The 15,576-nt window shown below is 36.3% G+C and overlaps 1 protein-coding gene across 6 annotated transcripts in view; it reads right to left on the reverse strand.

The window, feature by feature from the left end:
- Positions 1-6,930: 6,930 nt before the first annotated feature.
- Positions 6,931-15,576, reverse strand: part of LOC309661833 (uncharacterized protein) — a 31,649-nt gene continuing 23,003 nt past the window's right edge. For 5 of the 6 annotated variants that reach the window (XM_082463965.1, XM_082463967.1, XM_082463962.1 and 2 more), the window contains one exon: positions 6,931-7,130. In XM_082463965.1, coding sequence (XP_082320091.1) covers positions 6,993-7,130 — 138 coding nt within the window. In that variant the 3' untranslated portion in view covers positions 6,931-6,992. Of the gene's footprint in view, positions 9,719-15,576 lie in introns of all 6 variants that reach the window. The other variant, XM_082463966.1, reaches the window with a different exon arrangement.

Here is a 15,576-nt window from a genome sequence, read left to right on the forward strand (position 1 = left end):
ACTAGATGTTTGCTACCAGGTGAGTTAATCTCTCTTCCTGGGGTTCTGGGTTTCCTCTTACTCCTTTTCTAACCTTCAGATATGTATTGTAACAGGTTTCCTGTTGCCACATTACTCTTTCCACATTGGGATGGCAATTGCTTCACTGTTCTTTGTTGTATACAAGTTAGAATATAGTGTGTGGACACCTATCCAGGTGCCATTCATGCTGAGATAGTTTTGAAAGGTAGTCTCAATAACATTAGGATCTGATTATTAGGTCTTTGTATTCTATACTTTATGTGCTTTGTTTTACTGCTTGGGAAAGTTCTTTGAAGTTGTCTTGTACTTCAAAAGTACTTTATGTTTATGGCCTTGAGGTATTGGGAATTTTAAAACAAGGACTGATCCCACTGTCCATCACAGTATTTGTGTTGGTCCTGAAATGTATAATGAGTTTATTTGGTTTGGAGTCAGATTAACCTGAAATGTAAAAATCTAGATCCATGCATCATGGACGCACATCTCAATAAAGTAAATTTCTTTGGATGCAGTTTACTTAATAGTGCAATTTATCAGTGTACTAATACTTACGGATGACCCCAGACTTCATGAAGACTGTTACTACCTACTTTTGAAAAGTTGAGAAGAATGCATACTTTATCCTTTCTTCACTACTGGCTATAATTAGGAGTCTAGTCTGAAATTTTGCATGTGTAACATGATTCTAGCAAGATCCAGTTGTGTAAGTTGGGTTGGGCTGTATATTGCTGTCAATTGCCTATAATCTGGAAAGTTGGGGGAGGGTTGATTATAATCTGGTTGGTATTTCAAAGAGATCTGCAGGCTATTTATATCAGAATCAGTATTGTTTGGAGGTGTTCCCTGGGATTCTGTATTTCACACAAAACAACTGATCTTACCTACGCTGAAGTTGTAAGGACTGTTGTTTTAAGGTGGTTAGAGTTAAGCTTGCTGTTTCATAAGGATTTTTTGTTTTTCTGTTTTTACTTTTATCTCGTGTAAAGACAAATAAAGGTGCATGTTTCATAAAACTTATACCACTCAAGCATTTTAATCACGGACCCTAAGTCTAGCTTGAAAGAAAAAAAATACAGACTTAGCATTCTAATGGGAGTACAACGAGCAGCAGCGTACCACGCCGGAAGGGAGGTGGTGGGGGCAGGTGGTTGGTATTCAACCCTTCAGAGGCAGTACATTCCCCTGTTGCCTGCATATTGCCCCCTTTGGTTTGTCACTGACTTCATTCATTCATTCCATTATTATTAATTGGTAATCAGCAACTCTGTTTGAAACTGACTTTTTCTGTTGTCTTGAGTTGGGCTAGTTATATATTGCCCTATTGTCCATAAGTATCTTTTAGATTCTCATGAAGGAGATAATTCCAACAGCTTCCCTTTATAAGTGGCTATAGTATAGTAGCTTTGGGTAAAGACTGCAGGATCCAAGGGAATATATAACTTAGGAAGACAGAGCAGAGGGGTAACTGCTAAATGTTAATTTTCTCCAGTAAGCTCTGTAGAGGTGGATAATTTGGGGGGACAGGTGCTTAAAGGGCATGAAAAAAGGACTTTACAAAATTATTTTACTACTTTAAAAGGGTGAGATACTTTGTAGGAATGAAATCCTAAGTAAGAACAAGGTGTTCCTTGTTTCAGCAGTCCAAATCAGTTGTCATGGGAGGAATTCTTTAAAGTCTTCAGAGAAAGTACAGATAGGTCCGAATTTGTTAAACATTGATATTAGGGTTATTGGATTCTATTTTGAGAAAATTACCTAAGTTGCTCGGTGTTGGGAAAGATAGTTTATTTCAAGGTTAGTTGATACACATTTTATTTGTGTAGGCTATATTCTGTTTGTATTTTAGAATTTGAAAGCAAGGTTACTTTCCTGGCTTTTTGAAATTTTTCTTTAAAATATTGGAAGACACTTAACAGTTGTGTTAATGCCAGTACCTAAATGTGACATTTAACATGTCATGGAAAGCTATGCTTTGAATAAATACTTGAGAAAAGGAATTTATATAATTGCCCCTTTGTTGTATGGATGGCCTTGGGTTACCCAGGGCTTTATCACATTTTTAGAGAACATTTGCCAATCTCAGACTGATGAAGTGGAACCCTTTTAAAAGTAGAAATTGGAAGATGGCTATATAATTATTGCAGTGTAGTTAAGAGATTGGCTAAGGCAATAAAGAAAACTTCGAAATACTCAGAAATTTGTTGTAAACTGCTTCTACAATAATTGATAAATAAAGCATGCTACAACTAATTAGCTATATGTATTAAGACCTATCAGCATGTCTTTTTTTAGAACCTGGTTGACTTGATTCTAAACCAACATAATGTTCTCTGTACCATTTGACATTTTCAAGACATATTCTCCCTAAGCAGATTTTGTTGGAACCAAGTGTTTCCAGTTCTAGAAGCCTACTTCTAGAATCTTCATGTGAAGTTTATAGCGGGCTTTAATGGGGTTTTGATTTGCACTATCTTTTCTGAAAGATTGTTTAAATTATAATGTAGTGCTTTTGTCTTAAAATTAAACTCTTAACAGCAGTCATGCATTTTTTGCACTGTCTTTTTTTTTTTTTTTTTTTTTAAGGTTTCCCCTCTTGGATGAATTTCTTGAAATAACGTAGGTCTTATTTTCTTACTTGGGAAGGTAAGGCAACTACTGTCATGTTTAAAATGACAATGTTAAATGATGGGATTCTTTTTAAAGTTAGCGATGCATAATTGGTTAAACAGTATTACAGGTTGAGATTTTGATGGAAGAAAAAAGAGCAATTTCCAGTTTTCTCCAGAATGTTCATGAGAAAGGATACCAAGAGTAGGAATATTTTATATGGGGATGTTCAGTCTTTAGCCTCTACTGGGCTTGCTGTCAAATTGTAGTGAAACCACTAAAAGGGCTGGGAATGCATTTACTCTCTATGCAGACAAATTTTTCAAAAAATGGCAAATCGAATTAGATGTGTACAATAGCAATAATGTTAACCAAGGTACCCATACTCAACGTAAATACAGAAAGAAACTAACAGTATCATTTCATTATTACATTTCCTACGTTCCTCTGAGAACTCTTTAAGGAATGTGGGTCACTCAGTGCTGGCTTGCCAAGAGAGGTTCCCATCATGGTGGGTCATGGTGTGGTGCTGAGCAGGGGCTTCACCTCAAACGACCTGTTTTCCTGTAACCAGCCTGTGATTTGTCTAAAATTCGGGCCGGAATTAAATAATGCATTTTGTTCTAGCTTCTGCGAAGACTATAATGAGATAACGAATTTTCAAAACAAGTTAAAATAATTCTTTCAGATTTATTAGAATGTGTGGGACATTCTATTTTGTAGATATTTTAAAAATTCTTGTTTAATATGTTGAATGGAATAGATATTTCAAGTGAATGGTTCAGAAGTCCCACTCTGTCATTTGCCCTGTGATGTTGGGCAAATAAAATTGAACTTCTCCAACAAGCATCAGTTTTTCCAACTGTAAAATTAGATGTTCTTTAGGTATGGACATTAAATGATAGGTATGTGAAAAGTGCTTTGATGTTAGTCGTTCTCAGCTTCATACACTGAATGGGGTTAAACACATACACTTTGAGGCACCATCCCAACCTTAAGCAGAATCTTCAGGCTTGGAGCCCAGACAGCCTACACTGTCTTATTAGGATCCCCAGGTGATTCTGATGCTGAGCGTTGAAAACCAAAGCTTCATATTTATTGCTGTGATCATGTTTAAGAGCTATGGAAATCATGCATATGAAAAAGTGTTAAATGTTAATGTCTGTCTATATGTGCTAGGCAGTCCGAATACAAAAAAGGCTGGAGGGGAGTAGACACACATAGTTGTCCACCATGATGGGGATGAGTGCCCTTTTTGAAGCTTGCTGGGCACCTGCAGGGACTCCCTACTTTTGCTTCTGTCTCTCTTCTGGGCTTCCCTGCTGTGAGTCTTCAGGAGATTTCATGTGGAAGCTCTGTGATTTTGGTAATTTGGGAAAAGGAGATAAGCAGAAGGGAGGAGTCACAGTAGACTAAGTTCTAGATCACAGAATAGCTGTGATCCCCTATATAGACACAGGAGATAAGGTCCAGTAGCAGTTTTGTGGGGAAAGGAAGAAGAATATATACGAGTTTTAGGATTTAATATTTCAGGTGTTTGCACGTTATCCAAATGGATGTCTCCAGTAGAGAAAATGGTTTGGAATTCAGAAGGAAGGTTATTGCTGGAGAAGGCAATGCCATGGGAGTGAATAAAAGCACCCTGGAGAGTGTGGAAAATGAAGAGAACGGAAAGCTGAGCTCTGCTGCAGTCCATCTGAGTGAATGAATGAATGCACGACTGAACTCCCAAGGTCTAGTCCACTTTCTCCACCCACACAGCAAGCAGTGTCTTCATTTGTTCATCTTTTTTCCTCTTACTATGTTAGCCCAGTGGACTCTGGCAAGTGACCTAACTTGTGCTTCAGTTTTCTTATCTGTAAAATGGAAATAATAATAGTACCCACCTCAGGGTTGTTGTGAGGATTAAATAAAAATAAAGTACTTCAACAGCTACTGGCATATCAGTGCTCAGTAACAATATTAACTGGACTGCCTTTACCTATTGAGATAAATTTGATTTCTAATAAGGTCCAATTCCCATCCCACTTATAAGCGTGCAGATCTTCCTCAGTTTTACTGGAGCCAGTGTTGATCATTATCTTTCTTGTATTTTTTTCCCTGCCACACAATGCATCACTTAGTAGATGTTATTTTAACGTGTTTATGATCTTTGTTGGTCTTGCCTCCTCAACTGGAATGTACGCTTCCCTTAGGATCAGGACCATTTCTTATACTTCTATATACAGCCGTTAATTTCTCAAACATCTGTTATCTCTATCAGTGTGGTAACTTAGAATAAATCCTAATGATTTAGGACTGTTTTGGTGCAGAGGAGGAACTCAACAATATTTGAATGCATAAATGAAAAATCTAAGGTTGTCTTAATATTTGTTTCTACTCAGGTACATTCTGCTAGATGTTGCACAAATAGCAGGGAAACACTTTACTAAATGAGTGCTTTGCTTACTTCTTCCTAGCAGCTTTCAACAGTTCATAAAAATAGAAGTCATCTGGAAAACTCTTAAACTCTATTTAAGACTGCCTAGGAAAACAGGTATTACATGGGACGTGCTGCCTGGAACCAGGGTGATAGCCTGTGCTTTAAACACGCTGCAAGTGGAGGGAGGTTGCAAAGGCATTTTATTTATTTCTTAGGCTTCTGGGTCTTGGCATCCTAAAATGTGAAATTGGGGGTGGTGTGGTGGCTAGATTAGGTGTTACATTTGATGTCTTTTGGCAATAAATATGCTAGTATTCACTGGCAATCAGGATACAAATACATTGTTTTGTACATAATTATAAATTATAGAAATAATTGGAGGCAAATTTTATAGGGCTACAAAAATAATGGCAGCAAAATGCATGACAATATCTCCTCTCAATATTCCTTCAGATTCCTATCTCTACCCCCCCAAAACAACCTACTAACCTGGTCCAAAGCAAAATAGTACTGATGTGTGTTGTCTGGCTCACAATTAATTTAAGGGGTCAGATAATATACTCTGAGTTAAACATGTGGGTTTCGTGACTATATACCTCAGTCAGTACTTGAATCAGTAAAATCTCAGCCTTCTAGCTGTGTGATCTTGAACATGCTATTTAACATTGCTATTTTCTCATATGCAAAATAAAAATAATATGAACTAACATTACATAGCACTTACGTGCCAGCCAGTTTTATGTGCTTTACATTATACTATCTTAATAGTTTTTACCTCTTCATGTCATTGTAAAATTTAATGAGACACCTCTCCCCCAAAGCACTTAGTACATATGTCAGACTATATTTTTTTTCCTGGGTATAAATTACAGAAACTCCAAAAGTTTCTAACATTTAAAATGCTTTAAAAAATATTTTGTGAATGCAAAGGTGATATTGTGCTGGAGGAATTGGGACCTATTTAAAATGCTGATATTTGATCATTATCAGAATTAAAATGAGTTCTCTGGTAGTCAGGAACCCCTGTTCTAATCTTTTTATTCTTCCCCATGAATCACTATGATTTTTATGATTTTTAAAACCTACTTTAGACCTCAAGATCCCACTTAGGAAATAGAATTCATGAAACTTTGTAACCAACTGCGAAGTGAAGTTGAACGTTTTGGGTTTTAGAAATCTTTAGTGATTCAAGGTTATTGGATGAAGTGTATCAGTTAAAAAGGAAAAAAAGCTGTTAGGGTGGTAAAATAGAAGACATGACCTGTGATTTATTAGAGAAATGATAAAGTTTCCTAATTTTTTAATCTTTACCCAAAGAAATGCCTAGTATAAAACACAATGGTTTGAATTTTCATTTCAAATGAAAGAATATGTAGAAGAGGTGACTGTGTATCTGGACTGTACTCATGTAAGGATTCTTATTTCTAAGGGAATTTTAAGGTCATTTCTGAGTAAGGAGTAAGATGATGGGGATTTAATCAATGCCATAAATGCAATCATCTTTCCTATTAAGTAATAGTTAACACTTAAATGGCATTTTCTATGTGGTAGACAACAACTCTATGCGATATTATTATTATTAGCTCCATTTTAAAGATGAGGAAACAGGGTCAAAGGTTAACCAACTTGTCCAAAGTCATCTATATGGTATGTGGCAGAGTGGAGAGTTGAAGCTTGGCAGTCTGATTTCAGGGTATGTGCTTGTAGTATTAACAAAGAGAAGAGTAGTGGAGCAGTGGTAAAAAAAAAACAAATGGGATTACAGAAATGGGAGAGGTACAAAGACAAGAGTCAAGGAACACTAAAGGGACAAGGAAATACTTCCAACCCCCTTTTCCTCCATTCCTCCTACCACTAGAGAAGGCTTTTGTAATCGTTGGTTGTAGAACTCTATAATTACATATAACAATTTATTGGTACCTGCTGGGGATGGGGAGAAGGGTCAAGTTGGTATTACATTTGTACTTAAAAGAATGATGATGACTGAAAGGAGAATGGCCATGGTGATGACTATAATCTTTTTGAAGTGTTTCCACCATATCCTCCCAAGAATCTTTCTTGTTTTTTGGGATTCTTTGGCCTGAAATGAAAATAAACACAAATTTAATGTTTTCTTTCCATTTCTGGATTAATGTGCACACTACAATACTTATTAGAATGATTTAGAGGAACAGATTTAATTTGTGTTTGACCAATCACAGAAAGTCTCAATAGGTCTGAGCAGCTATTATAAAATGATGCACCAAGATTCTTTATTGTGTTCAGCTATACTTTTATTGGCTTTATTAATTTTGTGACCTTGAATAAGTTACTAACTCTCTGAACTTCACTTTCCTCATCTTTACATCATGATTTTACTTAAATTCCACTATCCCCTACAACCCTATTTAAAATTGCTACCCCATCTCCATTCCAGAAGCCCTATTCCTCTTCAATACATTATTTTTCTCCAAAGTACTTACCTCTTATCTAACAATATGTACATTTTACTTAATTGTTGTTTGTTGAGAACGTAAGTTCTATGAAGGCAGGGATTTTTTGTCTGTTTCATTCACTGCTATATTCCCAACAGCGAACAACATAGAGCAGGTGTTCAATTATAATAGTATTTGTTGAAAAAATGACTGACTAAATCTATTAAATGAGGATAATACCATCTGCCACATAGTAGCCCAGATTGTGAGGATTAACTGAGATAGTGAATACAGTATATCGAGACTGGATATAAGAATAAATTATGCCATTATTATAATTAATTAATATTCTGATGAATAATGAGATGGACTTCATTAAGTATGATACAAAAAGTTTCATATCTTAACCTAATTAACCTAAACAAAATAGCTCACTTTTATTAAATTTTATTAAGATTATTGAAAGAATCCAAGGAGCAGTGGAGAGAAATGAAACATGGTCACACGGAATTGTGAAATCCTTCTCCCCACCCCATGAAGTAAGCTTTATTGTTTTCATTTGGTCTACTCCTTTTTATTTTTAAAATATATGTAACTGCTTTTCATATAGTCGTGATACAAATAAATTGCTTGATGCTTACATGGATTTCTGCTATCTGCCACCTGGATAAGTAAAACTGTAACATATTTCAGTTATCTTTCTTCGTGCATCAGATCTGCTTTTTTACTCTCAGTATATATGGTGATTTCCCAAGAACAAAATCAAGGTATGTACATGATTACAGTGCATGCTATAAGTGGCATGAGTCCTGGTATGCCACTCAGATGGCCTCATGACTCTAGTATATGACAAGTTATGGGAGCCCCAGGTTTATATATCCAAGATGCTGGTGGTTATTCTCAAGGATCTGGCGTATGGAAGCTAGTGACTACATATACTTTCCAAGATGTTATAATGTATTGAATGCTTAAAGTGCAGGTACTATAGGACATGCATTATATGTATTTTTGCATAATAATATGCAGTACTTATAATAACCTTAGGTGAATATTCCTGTTTTATAGTGTTGAAGAAAATGAGGCTCAGAAAGGTTTAAGTTACTTGCCTCAGATTTAGAGTAAGTGGTGGAGCTGGAATTCAAATCTAGAATTGCATGACTCTATACTGCCTCGTGTAGAAACAGTGAATTAAGGTATAAATGGACTTTATATCTTTCTCTTAGATTATTTATTCTCTTTTATTAATGTAGTGTGTATATATAGTTTGAAAAGTCAGAATTCTGTAAGGCTTATGAGTAAAAACTGCATTTTCCTGCTCTGCTCCTTCTCAACCTGATCCTATTTTTCAGAGGTAATCACTTTCAGCTCTTTTTTTGTGTGTTTTGTTAATTGCTGTATCTCTATTTCCTGGAACAGTGGTTCTCACCCGGGGATAATTTTGCCCTCCAGAGGACTTTTGGCGATATCAGGAGACATTTTTGACTGTCATGACTGTAGGGGTGCTACTGGGCATCTAATGGATAGAAGCCGGGAATGCTGTTGAATATCCTACAATGCATAGGACAGTCCAGAGTGTGCCACGGTTGAGAAACCCTGACCTAGAACAGTGTCTGACATATAGTGGGTGCTCAGTAAATACTTGCTGAATGCACCTCATTTAGTTGTTTATTTTTTCCTGCTGTTTGTTTTCCTCTGTATTGCTAGAAAACATATATATATACATATATTTTTTTTCTTGATTTTCCCTGTTTCCAACTATAGAAAAGGGGATATAACTCCTACCGTACCTCCAAACCCCCCTTCCCCAAACACACACCTTTCCTTTCTTTCCTATTCTTTTTGTTTAATTAAAGCTTTGTAACTATTCCCTGAGACATGGAGCATGTTTGACTACATTGACTTTAATGTATAGCTTTTTGGTTTCTCTAGAGCTAATAATAGGTAGGTAGTTAAAATGCTTTCATTCATTAGTTTTTAATCTACCAACCAGTAACTCATTCCTACGCTCTCCAAAGGAGCTGGAAAATATCCTTCCTTTGATGGTTCCTCTGTTGGATCCTTCTGCTGTATCTTGAAGGTCCTCACAGAGCCTTTTGATCTACTCCAATGTGGTTTGGTTGGGGTCTAGGTTTGCTATACCTATAGCTTTAACCTTCAGATCTTTCTGCACCAGTATCCTGGGAATGCCCTTCTCTTGTGCTGGGCCTTTTGTTTTTTCAGTCTCATTTCATTCCCTTTCTTGATTTATTTCCTTCTGTTGGTGAAAAATTTCTGCTGAAAACTGCTTAGAAAGGGTGAGTGGGAGATATGTTTCTGAGAATTTACATGCCTAGAAATGTCTTTATTCTACCCTTGGTAATTTGGGTATAGAAGTCTAGTGTGGAAATCATTTTCCTTCAGAATTTTAAAAGCATTCCTTTATTTTTGTTTAACACCCATATATTGCTTCTGCAAAATCTGTTATTCTAATTGCCAAGTCTTTGTTTTTTCTCTCTCTCTAAAAACCTTCAGAGTCTTCTCTTCCTTTTTAACGTTCTATAATTTCAAGATTACATGCCCTGCTATGATCCTCTTTTGTTGTTCATTGAATCTGTAAATTCATGTTATTTAGTTGTAGGATTTTTTCTTGTATTAATCTGATTTTCTCCCCTCTGGTTCCTTCATTTTCTTTTTCTGAAAATCCTGTTATTCATATGTTGGATCTCTTAGACTGATTCTCTGTCTTTTCTCTCTCTTTCTGCTCTGCTCGCTGAGAGAATATCTCAACTTTATATTACAATCATTCTATTTAATTTAAAAATTTTACTGTTGTTTTAAATTCCAAAAGATCTTTTTGTTCTATGAATAAGCTGTTATGTAGCTTTCCATTCTTGTTTCAGGGTTGTACAATATTATCTTCTATTATTTCTCCCAAGACATTAGAGAGGTCTTTTTTTCTTTTTTTTAATAAATTTATTTATTTATTTTTGGCTGCGTTGGGTCTTTGTTGCTGTCTGTGGGCTTTCTCTAGTTGTGGTGGGTGGGGGCTACTCTTTGTTATGGTGGCTTCTCTTGTTGCGGAGCACGGGCTCTAGGCACACGGGCTCAGCAGTTGTGGCTCGCAGGCTCTAGAGCTCAGGCTCAGTAGTTGTGGCACATGGGCTTAGTTGCTCCGCGGCATGTGGGATCTTCCCGGACCAGCAGCTTTTACTGCTCTAACGAGGCTCGAACCCGTGTCCCCTGCATTGGCAGGCAGATTCTTAACCACTGTGTCACCAGGGAAGCCCTGTTTGCTTCTTTTAAGTGAAGTATAATTTACAATATTGTGTTAGTTTCAGGTGTACAACACAGTGATTCAGATATACATACATATGTATATGTGTGTATATATATATATATATATATATATATATATATATATATATATATTCCTTTTCAGATTCTTTTCCACTATAGGTTATTACAAAATCTTGAGTATAGTTCCCTGTGCTATACAGTAGGTCCTTATTGGTTATCTATTTTATACATAGTAGTGTGTTTATGTTAATCCCAAACTTCTAATTTATCCTTTGCCCCAGAGAGATTTTTTTTTTTAAATGAAGCTTTCTTTTGCTTCTGCATTATCTGTTTTGTCTGAGTTCCTTTTTTCTGTTTACTTTGATTTTTTTTTATCATAGAGATTTTTCTCAAATATCTCATGATCTAAAATGATGATTGGAAACTCCATATGAGTGAGTGAGTGGTGGGCTTCACTATAGGATAATCTGGTATGAACCTGACTATTTCACTGGGGGAATGCCTCAATATCTGTCGGTCAGTATCCGTAGGTCTTTTTTCCTTGGCCTCGTGAGTTTTCTTAGGGAGGAATACTCTAACCTCCTGCCTGGGTGAAGCTGACTGGGAGAGAGCTTGGGGAATGGTCACCCTATTCAGGACGCGGAGTTTTACTTAGTCCACCTAATTTTAATATGATGGTCACTCTGGCCTTAACTGCACCTGGTAAATGAGTTTAGAATCTCTTAGGTCTGTTGTCTTTAGATAATACAATTTATTATCCTTTGTCAGGGGTAAGGAGAGGAAACTGTGGCTGTAAAAAGTCGGGAAGGGGCTCTACAGGTAAAATGTTCCTTTTAAAGACTTTATACCCAGTCTCTTCTTTCTAGACCCATACTGCTTTTAGAAGTACCGTGTGTCTACTTTTAGAAGTATGATGTGTGTCCAATTTCTGAACCTTTCCAAGGTTCTATGGCCTGGATCATTTGGCATCTTAATATCTTCTGCTATAAGCTTGTTTTTCGAGCTTTTACTGCTCTAATGAGGCTATTAAGTACTCAGAACCCATTTTCCTAGCTTCCAAAATTTTGAAATTTCTTTTCTCTTGTTCTTTTTCTAAAAAATCCTAGTGGTTTATACATTAAAATCTCTAATTGTTGTTTTACCTATCATTTTATTGGAGTTTTGAGAGGATACCAAAATAAATGTATATGTTTAATCTGCAAGTTAAAATCCATGACCCATATTTATCTGTAGGCAGACTGACAGAAAGCCTATTGGCCTACTTTTTGTTAAAAAGCCAAATCTGCTTTTTAAGAATAGTTGGGTCTTTTACAAAAAGATAAAGAGAGAGAGAAAATTAATTTAGCTAGGCAAAAATAGAGGGTTTAGTGAGAATGATTATGTGATATCTGTGTGAAAATAATCTGAGAACAATAGTAAAATATTTCAGTCAAATTTCATCTTTATTTTTTTTTCCTATTTTTTTTTCTTTTTTTTGGCTGCACTGCGCATGGCATGTGGGATCTTAGTTTCCCTACCAGGAATCAAACTGGCAGCCCCTGCAGTGGAAGTGGGGAGTCTTAACCACTGAACCACCAGGGAAGTCCCAAATTTAATCTTTTATTGAGCTGCTTCTACTCAACTGGCTTCAAAGAGGAAGTCATTTTTTCCCATGTAATCATGAAAATACAATGTATACATAAAAGTGGGATTTGTTTGGAAGGCAGTAAAGTGAAAAAAAAAAAATCTCTTAATTTTTTTGCTATAACTTTCTGGGATTTAGATGTTGCCTCTTTTCTGATAAGAAAGAAACATGATATAATCTAATAAAAAAGTAATAGATCCAGTGATATAGTAGATTATGTAACCCTATAACCCTGCCACTATTACTACTCAGAAATGCTAGATAAAATATAAGAAGCAAACTTTTAAATGCATAACTGATTTGGAAGAAAGTAAGAGTAAGGCCAAGTGAAGGAACCTAGGAAAGCAGTGAGAAGTTGCTCTGATGGTGCAGCTCCTCTGGATTTGGGAAGGTGATGATGTTGGCCTCTGCCATGCAGGCAGGGCTTAGGATTTAGTGCTCACAGCGGGCTAACCCTTGGGCTCACGTGAGGAAAGCAATGAAACTACTCAGTTTCCATCCTTCCTGTTAACTAGGCTCAAAGCTTTGGAGTCTTTCTTGACTCTCTCTCACCTCATGGCCAATCTGTCAGCAACTCTAATTCGCTCCACCTTAAAAATATATCCAGAATCCAACCACTTCTCGTCACCTATATTGCAGTCAATATTCATTTAGTGTTACCTACACCTTTACCACTATCTATAGTTCCTTTAGAATTTCCTTTAGTGATAAACTTCCAGATGTGATAAAGACAGCCAGCTATCCACTGAAGACTTTAGTTCCCCTTCCATAATGTACAGTTGTTGCTGGCAAGAGACTGTCCAATCACAGACCACATTTCTCAGGCCTTTCACCCCACCCCTTGCTGTGTCCCCTCTCTACCCCATGTACCTATGCAAAGCTATAAGACTAATTCCTACCAATAGATTGTGAGTAGAAAAGATGGGTGTCACTTTCGGGCTGAACTGGCTCAAAGCAAATGTGCTTCTTCCACTCCCTGTTTAACCAGCTGCCACCTGAAATTGAAAGATTCTGAGGGGCCAAAGGCAATGACAGAGTCACAAAATGGAAAAAACTGGGGTTTCTGGATTACCCTGTGGAAGTCTGCTCACTGAAAGCCTGCCTTATACTGTTATATACCGAGAAATTAACCTCTGTTGAGTTAAAACACTGAAAACTTGAGGTGTGCTGGTATAGCTAATGTTTCTCTAATAGTGAAATTGTAGTAGGATGAGATGTTGTTATTATCAATACAGAACTCTAAAACATGTAGCACTGGCTTAGCCATCAGGTGGTAGGCACAGAAGAAACTGATATTAGAGTCTGGAAAGATAGAGACCAATGCTCTGCAGGGTAAAATATTTGCTAAAACTATTGCCTGTGATAATTTGGAAGGCAGACAAAATACTACTGAGTCTGTCCTTTTAGAAGAAAAGGTTGGAAAATAGAAAGGTAGTAGTGTGAGTTCTTGTTACTGGCTACATTTAGCAAGGCAACAACTGGCTGGTTTGCAAGAAGAAATGAAAAGGAATAGAGAGACTGCAGAAATGTGGAACATTGGAAGATTGGATAAGCTGATGGTTTTTGGGCCCAAATAATAAGACATTAGATTGAAAAGGCCTTTTAATGACAGATGCCCACTAAGATTCTACCCTTCCTCAATTACAAAACCCCCCCAAACCTATTAAAAATGGGCAAATGACTTGAAATGCAAATCAAAGTAAGATACCACTTCACACCTGGTAGGATGGCTATAATAAAAAAAAAGAAGGAAAAATAACAAGTGTTGAACAGGATGTGGAGAAATTGGAACCCTCTTACATTACTGGTGGGAAGGTAAAATGGTTCAACCACTGTGGAAAATAGTTTGGAAATTCCTCAAAAAGTTAAAATAGAATTACCATATAATCCAGCAATTCCATTCCTATGTACATACATAAAAGAATTGAAAACAACTATTCAAACAAAAACTTGTACACAAATGTTCATAGCAGCATTATTCACAGTAGCCAAAAGGCAGAAACAACACAAATGTCCATCAGTTGATGAATGGATAAACAAGTTGTGGTAAATCCATACAATGGAATATTATTCAGCCAAAAAGGAATGAAGTACTGATACATGCTACAACATGGATGACCCTCGAAAACATCATGCTAAGTGAAAGAAGCCAGACACAAAAGATAACAGATTGTATAATTCCATTTATATGAAATACTCAGAATTGGTAAATCCATAGAGACAGAAAGTAGATTATTGGTTGTTAGGGGCTGGGGAGTAATTGCTTAATGGGCATGAAGTTTCTTTTTGGGGTGATAAAATGTTTTGGAACTAGATAGAGGTGGTGGGTACACAACATTGTGAATGTACCAATTGCCACTGAATTGTATACTTTAAAATGTTAATTTTTTGTTATGTGAATTTCACCTCAATTACAAAAAGATTGTGCCCTGCATTAGAGATCAGATTAAGGGTATAAGCTTCCTATCCAACCAAGCCTAATGGTCTCAAGGTAGTTGCCTTTAACTTGAGAGGGAGGCATGAGCAAGGAAGCAAAGAAAATACATATTGGAAAGGATAAAAAAAAAAATCCAGTCATTTTTCATATATGATGGAATTTCTATGTAGAAAATGCAAATAAATCCACAGACAAACAATATTACCATAAAAGAGTTCAGCAAGACTTGGGATACAAAATCAGTATGCAAAAATTGACTGTGTTCCTATTAACCAAAAATTTTTTGAAAATGTAGTTTAAAAAATATCATATACAATAGCCGCAAATACTGTAAGATATCAAGAAATAAATCTCAGAAGAGTTGTACAAGACCCTTAGGGGAAAAATTATAAAACTCTACTGAAAGATTTTGAAAGAGACTTAGAAAAATGAAGAGACATAGCATGTTCAGAGAAGGGAAAACAGTATTTTAAAGGTGTCAGTTCTCCCCATATTAATGTAATTCCAACTAATCCCCAACAATTTGTGTGTGTGTGTGTGTGTGTGTGTGTGTGTGTGTGTAACTTGAGATGTAGAATCTAAAGTTCCCCGAAAGAGAAAGAAGCAAGCCTTGCCAACATAATTTCCAAAAAAGAGAAGGTAGACGAACTTGCCCTATAAGATATTAAGACTTCTCATAAAACCACAGTAACTAAAATGGTGTAGTACTGGCCCAAGGAAATAGAAATAGATCAGAAGAATATAATACATACGAATCAAAAGAACGAAAATTGTT

The sequence above is a fragment of the Balaenoptera physalus genome (assembly GCF_965194825.1).
Source record: "Balaenoptera physalus genome assembly, chromosome: 5".
Lineage (NCBI taxonomy): Eukaryota > Metazoa > Chordata > Mammalia > Artiodactyla > Balaenopteridae > Balaenoptera > Balaenoptera physalus.